The sequence below is a fragment of the Salmo trutta genome, chromosome 13 (assembly GCF_901001165.1).
Source record: "Salmo trutta chromosome 13, fSalTru1.1, whole genome shotgun sequence".
Classification (NCBI taxonomy): domain Eukaryota; kingdom Metazoa; phylum Chordata; class Actinopteri; order Salmoniformes; family Salmonidae; genus Salmo; species Salmo trutta.
Window position 1 is genome coordinate 4,971,657 of NC_042969.1, and position 14,272 is coordinate 4,985,928.

Here is a 14,272-nt window from a genome sequence, read left to right on the forward strand (position 1 = left end):
TGCCATAACTAAAAATACACCTCACAGAAGTTCAGCTTAAATGGTATTTTAAAACAGCGCTGTTTACTGTGATTGTTCATAATCAATTGGCAAAACATCCCATGTATGATTTTTTTAAACCAATTAATAAAATTGATCAAAACAACTATCTCTAAATACATGTATGTAACCATCAATATGTATCAATCTATCATGTTCAATACTTGAGAATGCAATAGACTGACCCAATCAGAAACCCAAGGTCACACACCGGATAGTCAAGTTACATCCTCTTACATGTTTTGAAACACTGTTCTTTATCCTGAATGCACTTAAATTGATTTTTGACAGATAAAGACAACTGACTTACCTGACAAACTAAAATAACAAACTTTTGTTGTTACTAATGATTTATAATTGTTTGTGTTATAGGCTGGTATTTCAAACAAAGTATCTTACAATGGCAATGAAACCAAAACTTACTGAACTGAACACATTTCCTTGCTCAGTCATGTTTTACATGATCGCAAATCCAAACAATTCATCTTCCTTCTTGAAAATATATCTATTTTTGTCAAATGTTCTGTCCTTCATTCATGTAATTTAGGAGGAAAAACAACTCCACTTAATATAGGCTATGACATACTGTACTTGGAAGGTTAGGCACATGTGCAACATGAACACATCTGTACTTACAAATGTAACCACTTTCCAGGTTAAACCACTGGGCCGACGCAAACACACATACATTTCTCCCTGAAAACAAACATCCTAACACCTTCAAATAACGGGGCAACCTCGTTCTTTGCCTGGACCCTGTGCCGTTTCATAGGTCCTATACTGTGCAGAACTCACCTCAGTACGAGATTGTAGTCGTTTGTTCATCTCGTAGATCCTATACTCGGGTTGGACCATGTAGGGCGAGTGCCTTCTGTAGAAGGGTCCAAATGGGGAGGAATAGAACGGGTCGTGGGGAGGGTTCGACATGTTGAGTTCTTGCCGCGGTTACAAGCTGCAGAGCGCAATATCAACATCCACGCAACGCACATGGAGTGCGACGCTCTTAAACGACGCCGTGGAACCAGCCGCTATACAAGGCTGAGCTACTCTGCACGTCGGGCTGACTAGTTCGCTGCTATAGCGGGGAGGTGACGGTGGGGAGGGGGGTAAGGGAAGGGGGTCTGTAAGGCAGGGTAGGAGGGAGGGAGGGAGGGAATGTTCATTGGACGGGTTTGAGGGCTGCATGGTTCCAGTATAAGGGTCGCTACCTGCTTCTATCATTGTTTTGGAGTCGACCCAAGTTGTATTCAGCAGTTTTTGTTTTAGGGACTTTTCTTTGTTACCAGTATTTCAAGCCCTTATTAAGCCATGCCTGATTTAGAGCAGTTCATTCGATAATTGCACACTACACATCCAACAAATTCAGCTCACTGACAATGTAACCCGAAGAGTTGTTAAACCTAAACTGCAAATACATATCTCGACTAAGTAGGCAAATATGATGACTGAATAATCCACAATAGATGGAATATGTGCAAAACAAAAACGCATCTTACGTGTAACTGTGGATGACACACCGACGGCCTAGTAATGCGACAGCAGTACAACAGACCAAATAAGCAACTGCTTCTGTGTCTAAAAAACGGCCAGTTTGTTAAGCAGACCTGTGTTATGACGTTTTATTGATTCCATTGCTATCAATAATACTCAACCCGTACAGAATTTCAACAAACCCATAAGAATAACTTGACTACACTTATTCGAATGGTCTATCGTGACTTCTGTCGAGTCAGCCAAAATGTCAACGTCATAAATAACAATGATGATCTGTTGATTGTTCCTCATCCAGACTATGAAGCCCATGTCCCTCTTGAATACTCAACTCATTATGATCAAGTATACACCCTTCACTTCACTGATTTCTCAGCAAGATTACTTTAAAATGTCGTTCTTCTCTGATACTTCTTTGATTAAAACACACTGTTTCGCAATAAAGGTCTGTCTAAAGCAGCCTTAACAGCAGTCTGTAGGGTAGCACCATGGTGTAGCTGGAGAACAGCTAGTTTCCATCCCCCTCTGGGTACATTGATTTCAATACAAAACCTAGGAGGCTCATGGTTCTCACCCCCTTCCATAGACTTACACAGTAATTATGGCAACTTTCGGAGGATGCCCTCCGACCTATCAGAACTCTTGCAGCATGAACTGACATTTTGTTCACCCAATCAAAGGATCAGAGAATTAATCTAGTACTGAAAGCATAAGCTACAGCTAGCAAGCACTGCAGTACATAAAATGTGGTGAGTAGTAGACTCAAAGAGAGAGAAAGACAATAGCTGAACAGTTTTGAACAAATACATTTATTCAAAAATGAAGCACTGTACTGGCCGCCACTGTGCTCTACCATACTGTACTGTGCTGTTCAAACTTGTGAAACATAGACGTCTATGATTGGTTCAAATTTGGTCCGGCCAGGGCGGACTAACCAAATTTCAACTACTTTTCAACGTCCATGGATGTCCGGTGTCGGTCAGTAAATGAAAAGAGGGTAGGTGGTAGTTGTCATGGTAGGTGTCAGTAAGACCTGGGAGAGGGAGAGAGAGAGAGAGAGAGTGGCAGAGAGAGGGAGAGGGAGGGGTTGTCCAGACTATTTTCACAGTCTTGCTTTGACCACCAGATGACAGAAAGAAAACAGTTATCAGCTGAACATAACAGTATGCCAGTGGACGGAAGGACAGTAGCAGGTGACCCAATTGTGGTTTGTGACTAACTATGATTTCCCATTGTAATTCATTTGCAGTAATTCCACTACAGATTTGGTAACAGAATTACAAGTTTTAATCACTTAATAATTCATAAACAAACTTGATATCAGTACAAACACTATAACTAATTGGTAGGTCTAACTTGACTTATTACTTCTGTGAACTTTCATTATCCTCCCTCCTCATGAGGAAGAGACATTAGAAAATATCTGAAAGATATGTGGGTTTTTGGTAACGGAATTACAAGGTACAAGGCAATGTTTCCTACAGAACTTACAGAAGGCAAATAATTGACACAAAACTAAATACAAAAGTGTTTTTATTGGTTGGCAGGGGGTCTTTATTTAAACAGTATTGTGTTTTTAAGTATTTCTAATACCTTTTAAGACTTTTTCGGGTAGATGTTGTCTAAGACCCCTTTTCCATATTTTTGACCGGAAATCAAAGCCTTTGCTTATTCACAATTTTTATTATGGAAAGATTTATATATGTCTAAAAAATATAGACTCTTAGCTTTCATTTGACAACCAATTGGATATGCTCCTCTGAACTTCACATGTTGGTGCTCATGGGTCCTTTTACATGGAAATGCCCAGCAACATCATACCAAATACAGAGACGGACAGAGAGGCAGAGCTACAGAGAGACAGAGGGACAGACAGACACAGAGAAAAACAGACAGACAGACTGACAGGCTGGCAGGCTGACAGGCCAGCAGGGAGATAGACAGACATGCAGACCTACCGACCATCATCCATTGCCCAAGATGGATGAATTCATTAATTGTATTTATAAGTCAGACTTTTAATCCAAGATGTCCGTCTAAGTCCGAGCAGTCTGAATCCATCCAGATAAAAGTTGTAATCCAAATGCCTCAGGCATCAAGTTGAATAATTAAAAAAAGTTATACAAATCTATTAATATACCCTCAATTATAAACTACATTTTTTATCTCTCATCTAACAGGATTTGGTATCGCCTAAAGCGCAAACCATTGAAGTGTGGTTACAGTATATTGAATTGAGCGACTAACAGATTCCAGTATTTACTATGTGCTCTTACAGATTGCGATAACTGTATATGTGGGGGGGACTAGGAGAGAGAATCTACATGGTTTTAAGCCTCTTAATTGCGAATGGTGGAGGAGACGAAGAAGAGGAGACAAGAGAGCGAGGCGCCTCAGTTGGAAAATGCCAAGGTGAGCGTGACAAAACACTTCTGGATGAAAATCGAAATGGGTCAGGACACATATACTGTAGATAGACACTCTCCTTTGCTGGGTTCCCTTCTTAGCGTTACTATGGTAACATACCCTACTGCACAAAGTATAGCAAAAGCAGCCTCTCCACAGGTTCGCACCTGAACGCACCACTGCTGTTCTGTTCCTGTTGAGAAGAACAAAGCTTTTTCAGGACCTTATACTAACTAATTCACTATCATATAACAGAGGATGATGGAATACAGGATAATCTTCATTTCAGATGTTGCATGTTTGGCAAGTTTGTAACCAAGTTTGTCTTTTGCATCTTGTAAAGTGCTGTTTTCCGTTTGAATTTCAGAAGCAGTTGTGTTTTGAAACGTATATGATAGTACATTGATTATGTTTGTTATAAGTGCAACAGAAGTTGGAATGAAATTCACCATTTGACTTTTTAAGGGTAACATTTGGGTACCTAGAAAGATGGTAGTCACTGATCTAACATTTGTGAAAGAGCCCTAAAGTAGGCCCTTTAGGAAGAATAAGTCTACAGAGGATTTTAAGGAAAGGGAATTTTGATCCAATTGCTAAGATCTACACATGTGCCTAGGGGCTAGGGATAGTTTCTGGACCAGAGATGTGGTTGAGAGCAATGATGGAGAGTGGATGAAAGGCCTGGACGAGGACTAGAGAACTAGGAGAGCATTGAGACAAGCCGATGGTGGCCTCCATTCCGAGCCCACAAATGTTTTTCGAAATATGGATGAAGTATACCACGGATGCCGGAGCAGCACTAAGTTCTATGGCAGAATCTCATTACCATTCTAATAGCTTGCAGCTTAATTTGCATTTTGCCGTGAATGATTTCTCCCCAATTCCTCGCCGCTGGATGGAATAATAAAGAAAAAAAACCCAGAAAACTTTGAAGCGCCATATTTTATTTCATTATTTAAGTTAAACAAATTGTAATTGAAAAGCGCTTTTCAATTATGCTTTTTTCTCATACTTGAAGACAAATGAGTATTGCGAACATGTTTGAGCAATTACGGAAAGACACACAAAACTACAAACTAATATTTGCACATCCTGATTATGAATATCTCCAAATAGATTAATTCAGTAAGTTTAGCCTTTTATTCATATTTCAAAACATAAGGTTAATGCAGTCTGGATTGGTAAAATAACTTTTGCTACTTAACGTATGGACTACTTGATATGGGCACTGCCTGAAGTGCATGACATAGTGCATGAATCAGATTACGTCAACAACAGCAGTTAGAACATTTTTATTAAAAGGAAATACATAACGTTACCATTCTGAGATTATTCTTGAGCATTATTGTTTATGTAGATCTTATAATCAGTCATATACCTTTTGGGCCCCAGGGACACAGAGAACTGACTGGTCAATTTTTTTTATTTACAATTCATTGATTACCTCACTTGTATTCATAAGTCTCACCAAACATGTAAAGTATTCAAGGTACTTTGACAGAAAGAGATATAGGGCTACTACTTAAAAAAAATATATATATTGGTATTTGCAGTCAGATTTTTGTAGTTATGTGTGTTTTCTTTTAATTTAGTATTTCTAAAGAGTGAGGTGTATCTCCCTAGTGGTTCAGATAGGAAAGAGTTAATATTTTCAACCAGCACTTACACACATCTGCATGTAAGCACACAAATACACACATACACCCCCCACAACCCACCATAACCTCCACCACACACACACACACACACACACACACACACACACACACACACACACACACACACACACACACACACACACACACACACACACACACACACACACCCCAACACCTCCCCCCCACCCCCACCCACACACACACAAACCCATAACTCCTTGCTCACCCACCACCGACCACTCACCACCACCCCTCCACCCCCAGACTCTTACTGCTCTCTCCTCTCTCCCCTTCCCTCTCCTTCCTCTCTCTGCACTCTCCCCTCCCTCCCCCCTCAGGTCAGTTAATAAGCGAGCCTGTGCCTGAGCCCGAGCCTGGCTGTCTGGAGGACATGCAGAGCAATGTCTCCTGGGAATTGGCTCATGCAGAATGCTGCTCCGCTGAGAGAATGGAATTTTACCCTCACTAGACTCCCAGTCTTACCGCTCAGTAGGAAACCTGACACACACACACACACACACACACACACACACAGGTTCTCCTCCTGTTTTCCTCCCATGTGTGTATTTGTGAAGACATCCCTGCTTTCCCGTAAGTAGAGCGCCCAACATCTTAGAACACCCATTATATCCCCTCACAAACATTAAAGCTTTGTCATTAAACTTCCTCGTTAAACTAATGAAGATGCTAGATCTTTGGGGACTTGTGATGGTGTTGCAAACTGCATCCATTTCAGCTTTGCTAACCCGAAACGCTCCCAGAGTCAAAAGCTACAGCAGTCTTTACCATTCTAGCAGTTCATGTGCAAGAGGCAAGAATACATCTACAACAGTGCTTTTCCACATGTGTGCATCAAGTTTAAGTGTTAAGAAATTAACTTTACTCCTTAAACCCACAGCTCCACCTATTGGTGTCTTGTATTAAAGTGAAAGGCGATGGGGAAGGATGTGAGCAAGAGAGGAGTGACCGCTCTGGTCTGGATGTGTGTGAAGTTGTTAATCACAGACATGCATGCACGGATGCAGGGACACACACACACACACACACACACACACACACACACACACACACACACACACACACACACACACACACACACACACACACACACACACATCCCTCACTGTGTAGGGATAACATAAGATATACATTGAGTGTACAAAACATTTCCAAGACAGATTGACCAGGTAAATCCAGGTGATAAACTATGATCCCTTATTGATGTCACTTGTTAAATCTACTTCAATCAATGTAGATGAAGGGGAGGAGACATGTTAAAGGATTTGGAAGCCTTGAAACAATTGAGACATTGATTGTGTATGTGTGTCATTCAGAGGGTGAATGGGCAAGACAAAGTATTTCAAGTGCATTTGAACGGGGTATGGTAGTAGGTGCCAGGCGCACCGGTTTGAGAGTGTCAAGAACTGCAACAATGCTGGGTTTTTCACGCTCAACAGTTTCCCGCGTGTGTGTGTGTGTGGGGGGGGGGGGGGGGTGCAACTCAATATTAGGAAGGTGTTTCTAATGTTTTGTACACTCAGTGTAAGTTATAAGATTGTACTGTCTTTTCCCACAGAAACATGCATTGTTACAGTATGGTATATGAACTCATACACAGTGGTCCAAATAGGAATGATTGACAAGCCGTTCCAGTACTGTTTCGGCTCCAATCCCAATTCACTAGCAGCATCCCAATCCATGGTATATTACTGCATGGTGCTTCAGCCTGCGGTGGGAGTGGTGGGATATGGGATAAGATGACAGAGCAGCCATAGCCTCATGTGCAGATTATTCCTGCAGTTCAAATGGGATTACCATGTACGCAGATTGTAAACTTGTGTCGCCGCTCGATTGAATTGTGCACAGACAAGACCACATCCTGTCACATGGTTGTGGTAATTATGGTTGTCATGCAGTATGCTGAACCGGTTGGGTTCTGCTTAGCACTGAACGAGGATCTCATTATTAGCTGTGCTGTTGTTTGTTCAACGATTTGTCATTGTGGATGTTTGTCTTTTTGCTTGTATTGCTTGTAGCGCACAAGAGAAGGGTTTTTCATTCAATCTTTTTAGTGATTTGACTTCTAAAGGGTAATTGTCTTGGTATTCTGCTCTGCGTATTAAAAAGGTTGCCTTGAGATGTTAAAACCTTGAGATGTTAAGTACGAGCGCTAATCTTATACAACGGAAGAAAGTACAACTATTTTCCATATGGCATCATAAATACCCATTTTTTAGGTAAAGAATATAGACATTTTAGTCACAGGGGTAGGTTTGGTTTGGTTTGTTAGAACTGCCTCTACCCACAGACAACCCTCTCCCAGCAGCTCCTATCCTTCCTGTTTGAAACAAGCAGAGGCTCCATCCGCTTTCCTTGGGATTTAAGCCTGTTTTGAAATTCCTCTTTGGATTTGCAGGCAGCGCAGACGTAGCTTTTGCTTTCCGCCCCCACACCCCCCTCCCCCTCTCTACCCCCCCCCCCCCCCATCCATTTTCCTCACTCCCCTCCTCCACCCCCTCCTTCTCCTCCTCTCCTCTCTCACCCTACTCTGCAGATGTTTTGGATATTTCTCAGAAGGGGAACGGTGCCCGTTGGCAAGAACCAAAATGCTCCTCTGTGTTACAGCAGCACCATGGCCCACTGGTGACAGAGGGGGGAAAAGATGTTGCCACAACATTGGAGTGACACTAGAGCAACATTGGCCTATGTCGCATAAACCAAGCATACAGAGAGTTCATGTAGTGGTCAGTGGTCACCAACCTCTTCTGAGTCAAAATCACTTTAAACATGACTTAAAAACATAAGCCTATGCAACATTAACCAACTAAAAACTTAGGCCATAGGTCCAATAAATGATCACTACATATTTGTTATGCTTGAATTGCCCTGCCAATGTTGTTCTTCTCCGACCGTTTTGAAATTCTATTTTTAAGTTTAGGTATATGATCACACTGGAATAGAACATTTGTTGTATTACTTGTGAGGCACAGCTGTGAGCATAATTATTAGCTTTTTTATACTGGACTGATGGCCGGAATCTGATGGTCAGTCTGAGGGGATGGAGGGAGCAGTGGTGAGGCTGCCTCTCACCTGACTCACCGTCCCTCCGCTCTCCCTCCGCTGAGAAAAGGGGATACAATCTTCCAGCTGATGGTGAGACTCAAGTCGCACTGCATTATTTCTGCCTCTTGCACCAATTCATGTTGTTACTCCTATGACCAGAGAAAGTGAAATATTCCTTGATATAAAAGACACGAACCGCTAATAATAAAAACGCAAGCTTATCAAAACATGTTTCTATATTCACTTATTGCAGCTGCAGTGCTGGTTGTAGCATGAGTGGAAGTAGGGAGAACGCACGTTTCATGGTTAATAAAAGTGTTGAACAAAGTGTTGATAGTGCTGAATAACAACTTAAACATGATCTTGCTCATAAAAAAGCAGAGTTCTATCTTCAGATACATGAAATGGTTCACAATGTGAAGGTAAAATTACAGAGGAACTTCTTGATGCAAAATACTTAGATCCAAGATGGCGTTGCAGTCAGACGTCTTTGTCCTTCGTCTTGTCGTGTCCCATGTATATATATATTTACATCTTTTCTTCGCATATCTTTTTATATATTTTTTTTCTTCTAAAAACTCAACCTCAAAACACCCTCCTGCAACCCGCCTCACCAATTTAAAAAAAAAAGTATTATTTACCTCAAATCTGAAATCTGAAATCCACAACAGAAGATGGCCAGAGGTTAGCCAGAGGTTGGCCAGTTCACTGGCTAATGTTGGAGTTCAGCTAGCCACGGTTGGCGGTCATCAGCTATCCCTTAGCTCGAAAAGCTATCGCCAGTTTTGTACAGCGCGTCTCAGACCAGAGCATACCGGACCTATTTTCTCTCCATATCCCCGGATTTCTACTGCAGGCTCTGGACATTTACACCTGGATCTTGCAGCTAGCTAGCTGCTACCCGAGTGACTATTGGCTAACGTCGGTCCCGGAGCTAACATCAATTATTCCGGAGCTAGCCAGCTGAAGAGTTCCATCAGCCACTCCTGGGCTACAATCACATCCGGACCCATTTTACTGCCGATGCGGAGCCCCATCGGGCCTTCACGACTGGACTACTGACGTTATCTGCCCGAGGGAGTTATCCAACTGGCCCCTCCGTCGCCACGTAACCTGAACACCCATCTGCGGCCTGCTAATCGTTAGCTGTCTTATCGGCTGCTATCTGAATAGGTCTATCGGACAATTTTCTTGGGCCACTATAACTATAACTATTTTGCCAATTGGACTGGTCCCCCCTACCACACGGAACCCCACTAATCTACAGATGTAAACGCACGAGGTGGCTAAAAACAGACCTCCCCCCATCTTCTCCCAGCTTGCTACCTATGGCCCGGCTAGCTGTCTGAATCCTACGGGACTCTTATGATCACTCGGCTAAGCATGCCTCTCTTTAATGTCAATATGCCTTGTCCATTGCTGTTCTGGTTAGTGTTTATTGGCTTATTTCACTGTAGAGCCTCTAGCCCTGCTCATTATACCTTATCCAACCTTTCAGTTCCACCACCCACACATGTTATGACATCTTCTGGTTTCAATGATGTTTCTAGAGACAATATCTCTCTCATCATCACTCAATGCCTAGGTTTACCTCCACTGTATTCACATCCTACCATACCTTTGTCTGTACATTATACCTTGCAGCTATTTTATCGCTCCCAGAAACCTGCTCCATTTACTCTCTATTCTGGGCGTCATAGACGACCAATTCTCATAGCTTTTAGCCGTACCCTTATCCTACTCCTCCTCTGTTCCTCTGGTGATGTAGAGGTGAATCCAGGCCCTGCAGTGCCTAGCTCCACTCCTATTCACCAGGTGCTCTCTTTTGATGACTTCTGTAACCGTAATAGCCTTGGTTTCATGCATGTTAACATTAGAAGCCTTCTCCCTAAGTTTGTTTTATTCACTGCTTTAGCACACTCTGCCAACCCGGATGTCCTAGCCGTGTCTGAATCCTGGCTTAGGAAGTCCACCAAAAACTCTGAAATCTTCATCCCTAACTACAACATTTTCAGACAAGTTAGAACGGCCAAAGGGGGCGGTGTTGCAATCTACTGCAGAGATAGCCTGCAGAGTTCTGCCCTACTATCCAGGTCTGTACCCAAACAATTTGAACTTCTACTTTTAAAAATCCATCTCTCTGAAAATAAGTCTCTCACCGTTGCTGCCTGCTATAGACCACCCTCTGCCCCCAGCTGTGCTCTGGACACCATATGTGAACTGATTGCCCCCCATCTATCTTCAGATCTCGTGCTGCTAGGTGACCTAAACTGGGACATGCTTAACACCCCAGGCATCCTACAATCTAAGCTTGATGCCCTCAATCTCACACAAATTATCAATGAACCTACCAGGTACCACCCCAAAGCCATAAACACGGGCACCCTCATAGATATCATCCTAACCAACTTGCCCTCTAAATACACCTCTGCTATTTTCAACCAAGATCTCAGCGATCACTGCCTCATTGCCTGCATCTGTAATGGGTCAGCGGTCAAACGACCTCCACTCATCACTGTCAAACGCTCCCTGAAACATTTCAGCGAGCAAGCCTTTCTCATCGACCTGGCCCGGGTATCCTGGAAGGATATTGACCTCCTCCCGTCAGTAGAGGATGCCTGGTTATTTTTTAAAAAATGCCTTCCTCACCATCTTAAATAAGCATGCCCCTTTCAAGAAATTTAGAACCAGGAACAGATATAGCCCTTGCTTCTCCCCAGACCTGACTGCCCTTAACCAACACAAAACATCCTGTGGCGTTCTGCATTAGCATCGAACAGCCCCCGTGATATGCAACTTTTCAGGGAAGTTAGAAACCAATATACACAGGCAGTTAGAAAAGCAAAGGTTAGCTTTTTCAAGCAGAAATTTGCTTCCTGCAACACAAACTCAAAAAAGTTCTGGGACACTGTAAAATCCATGGAGAATAAGAACACCTCCTCCCAGCTACCCATTGCACTGAGGACAGGAAACTCTGTCACCTCCGATAAATCCACTATAATTGAGAATTTCAATAAGCATTTTTCTACGGCTGGCCATGCATTCCACCTGGCTACCCCTACCGCTGGTCAACAGCACAGCACCCCCCACAGCTACTCGCCCAAGCCTTCCCCATTTCTCCTTCTCCCAAATCCAGTCAGCTGATGTTCTGAAAGAGCTGCAAAATCATCAGGACCCCTACAAATCAGCCGGGCTAGACAATCTGGACCCTTTCTTTCTAAAATTATCTGCCGAAATTGTTGCAACCCCTATTACTAGCTTGTTCAACCTCTCTTTCGTGTCGTCTGAGATTCCAAAAGATTGTAAAGCAGCTGCTGTCATCCCCCTCTTCAAAGGAGGGGACACTCTTGACCCAAACTGCTACAGACCTATATCTATCCTTCCCTGCCTTTCTAAGGTCTTCGAAAGCCAAGTCAACAAACAGATTACCGACCATTTCGAATCCCACCGCACCTTCTCCGCTATGCAATCTGGTTTCAGAACTGGTCATGGGTGCACCTCAGCCATGCTCAAGGTCCTAAACGATATCGTAACCGCCATCGATAAGAAACAATACTGTGCTGCCGTATTCATTGACCTGGCCAAGGCTTTCGACTCTGTCAATCACCACATCCTCATCGGCAGACTCAATAGCCTTGGTTTCTCAAATGATTGCCTCGCCTGGTTCACCAACTACTTCTCTGATAGAGTTCAATGTGTGAAATCGGATGGCCTGTTGTCCGGGCCTCTGGTGCCACAGGGTTCAATGGGGGGTGCCACAGGGTTCAATTCTTGGGCCAACTCTTTTCTCTGTATACATCAATGATGTCGTTCTTGCTGCTGGTGAGTCTCTGATCCACCTCTACGCAGACGACACCATTCTGTATACTTCTGGCCCTTCTTTGGACACTGTGTTAACAACCCTCCAGACAAGCTTCAATGCCATACAACTCTCCTTCCGTGGCCTCCAACTGCTCCAACTGCTCTTAAATACAAGTAAAACTAAATGCATGCTCTTCAACTGATCGCTGCCCGTACCTGCCCGCCCGTCCAGCATCACTACTCTGGACAGTTCTTACTTAGAATATGTGGACAACTACAAATACTTAGGTGTCTGGTTAGACTGTAAGCTCTCCTTCCAGACTCACATCAAACATCTCCAATCCAAAGTTAAATCTAGAATTGGCTTCCTATTTCGCAACAAAGCATCCTTCACTCATGCTGCAAAACTGACCATCCTACCGATCCTTGACTTCGGCGATGTCATTTACAAAATAGCCTCCAATACCCTACTCAATAAACTGGATGCAGTCTATCACAGTGCCATCCGTTTTGTCACCAAAGCCCCATATACTACCCACCACTGCGACCTGTACGCTCTCGTTGGCTGGCCCTTGCTTCATACTAGTCGCCAAACCCACTGGCTCCAGGTCATCTACAAGACCCTGCTAGGTAAAGTCCCCCCTTATCTCAGCTCACTGGTCACCATAGCAGCACCCACCTGTAGCACGCGCTCCTGCAGGCATATCTCTCTGGTCACCCCCAAAGCCAATTCCTCCTTTGGCCGTATCTCCTTCCAGTTCTCTGCTGCCAATGACTGGAACGAACTACAAAAATCTCTGAAACTGGAAACACTTATCTCCCTCACTAGCTTTAAGCACCAGCTGTGAGAGCAGCTCACAGATCACTGCACCTGTACATAGCCCATCTATAATTTAGCCCAAACAGCTACCTCTTCCCCTACTGTATTTATTTATGTATTTTGCTCCTTTGCACCCCATTATTTCTATTTCTACTTTGCACTTTCTTCCACTACAAATCTACCATTCCAGTGTTTTACTTGCTATATTATATTTACTTTGCCACCATGGCCTTTTTTGCATTTACCACCATTATCTCACCTCATTTGCTCACATTGTATATAGACTTATTTTTCTACTGTATTATTGACTGTATGTTTGTTTTACTCCATGTGTAACTCTGTGTTGTTGTATGTGTCGAACTGCTTTGCTTTATCTTGGCCAGGTCGCAATTGTAAATGAGAACTTGTTCTCAACTTGACTACCTGGTTAAATAAAGTTAAAAAAAAAATTAAAAAAAATTAAAGCCTTTAAGTCCGGGAAAACTCCAGGGCAGGATGGCATACCAGTTGAGGTATACCAAACCTTTTTGATATACTCAGAGGACCGTTATTAGCATGTTTTAACCACTCCTATGTAAATGGTAGATTATCAACAACAAGGTCTGATTTCATTATTACTGAAACAGCATACAAGTGGAAATATAAAGATCCAGTCCATTTAAAAAATTGGAGGCCCCTTACACTTCAGTGTTGTGATGCGAACATTCTAGCAAAATGTATAGTGCATAGAATTGAAAAGGTATTGTTGGACATTATTCATTTTAATCAGACAGTTTTTTTACATGGACGATACATTGGAGATAATATAAGGCAAGTACTGGAAACAATAGAAAACTATGAAAAATCAGGGAAACCAGGCCTGGTATTCATAATGGACTTTGAAAAGGCTTTTGATAAAGTATGACTGGAGTTTATATATAAATGCCTGTAACATTTTAATTTGGGAGAATCTGTTATAAAATGGGTTAAAATCATGTATATGTGCAAAATTGTA

The 14,272-nt window shown here is 42.7% G+C and overlaps 1 protein-coding gene across 7 annotated transcripts in view; it reads right to left on the reverse strand.

Annotated features, from left to right (window-relative positions):
• The window catches only part of LOC115205097 (LIM domain-binding protein 2), an 88,175-nt gene extending 87,067 nt beyond the window's left edge, over nt 1-1,108 (reverse strand). For all 7 annotated transcript variants that reach the window (XM_029770728.1, XM_029770727.1, XM_029770725.1 and 4 more), the window contains exon 1: nt 835-1,108. In XM_029770728.1, the coding sequence (XP_029626588.1) occupies nt 835-966 (132 nt within the window). In that variant the 5' untranslated portion in view covers nt 967-1,108. The remainder of the gene's footprint in view (nt 1-834) is intronic.
• Between the last annotated feature and the right edge of the window lie 13,164 nt (nt 1,109-14,272).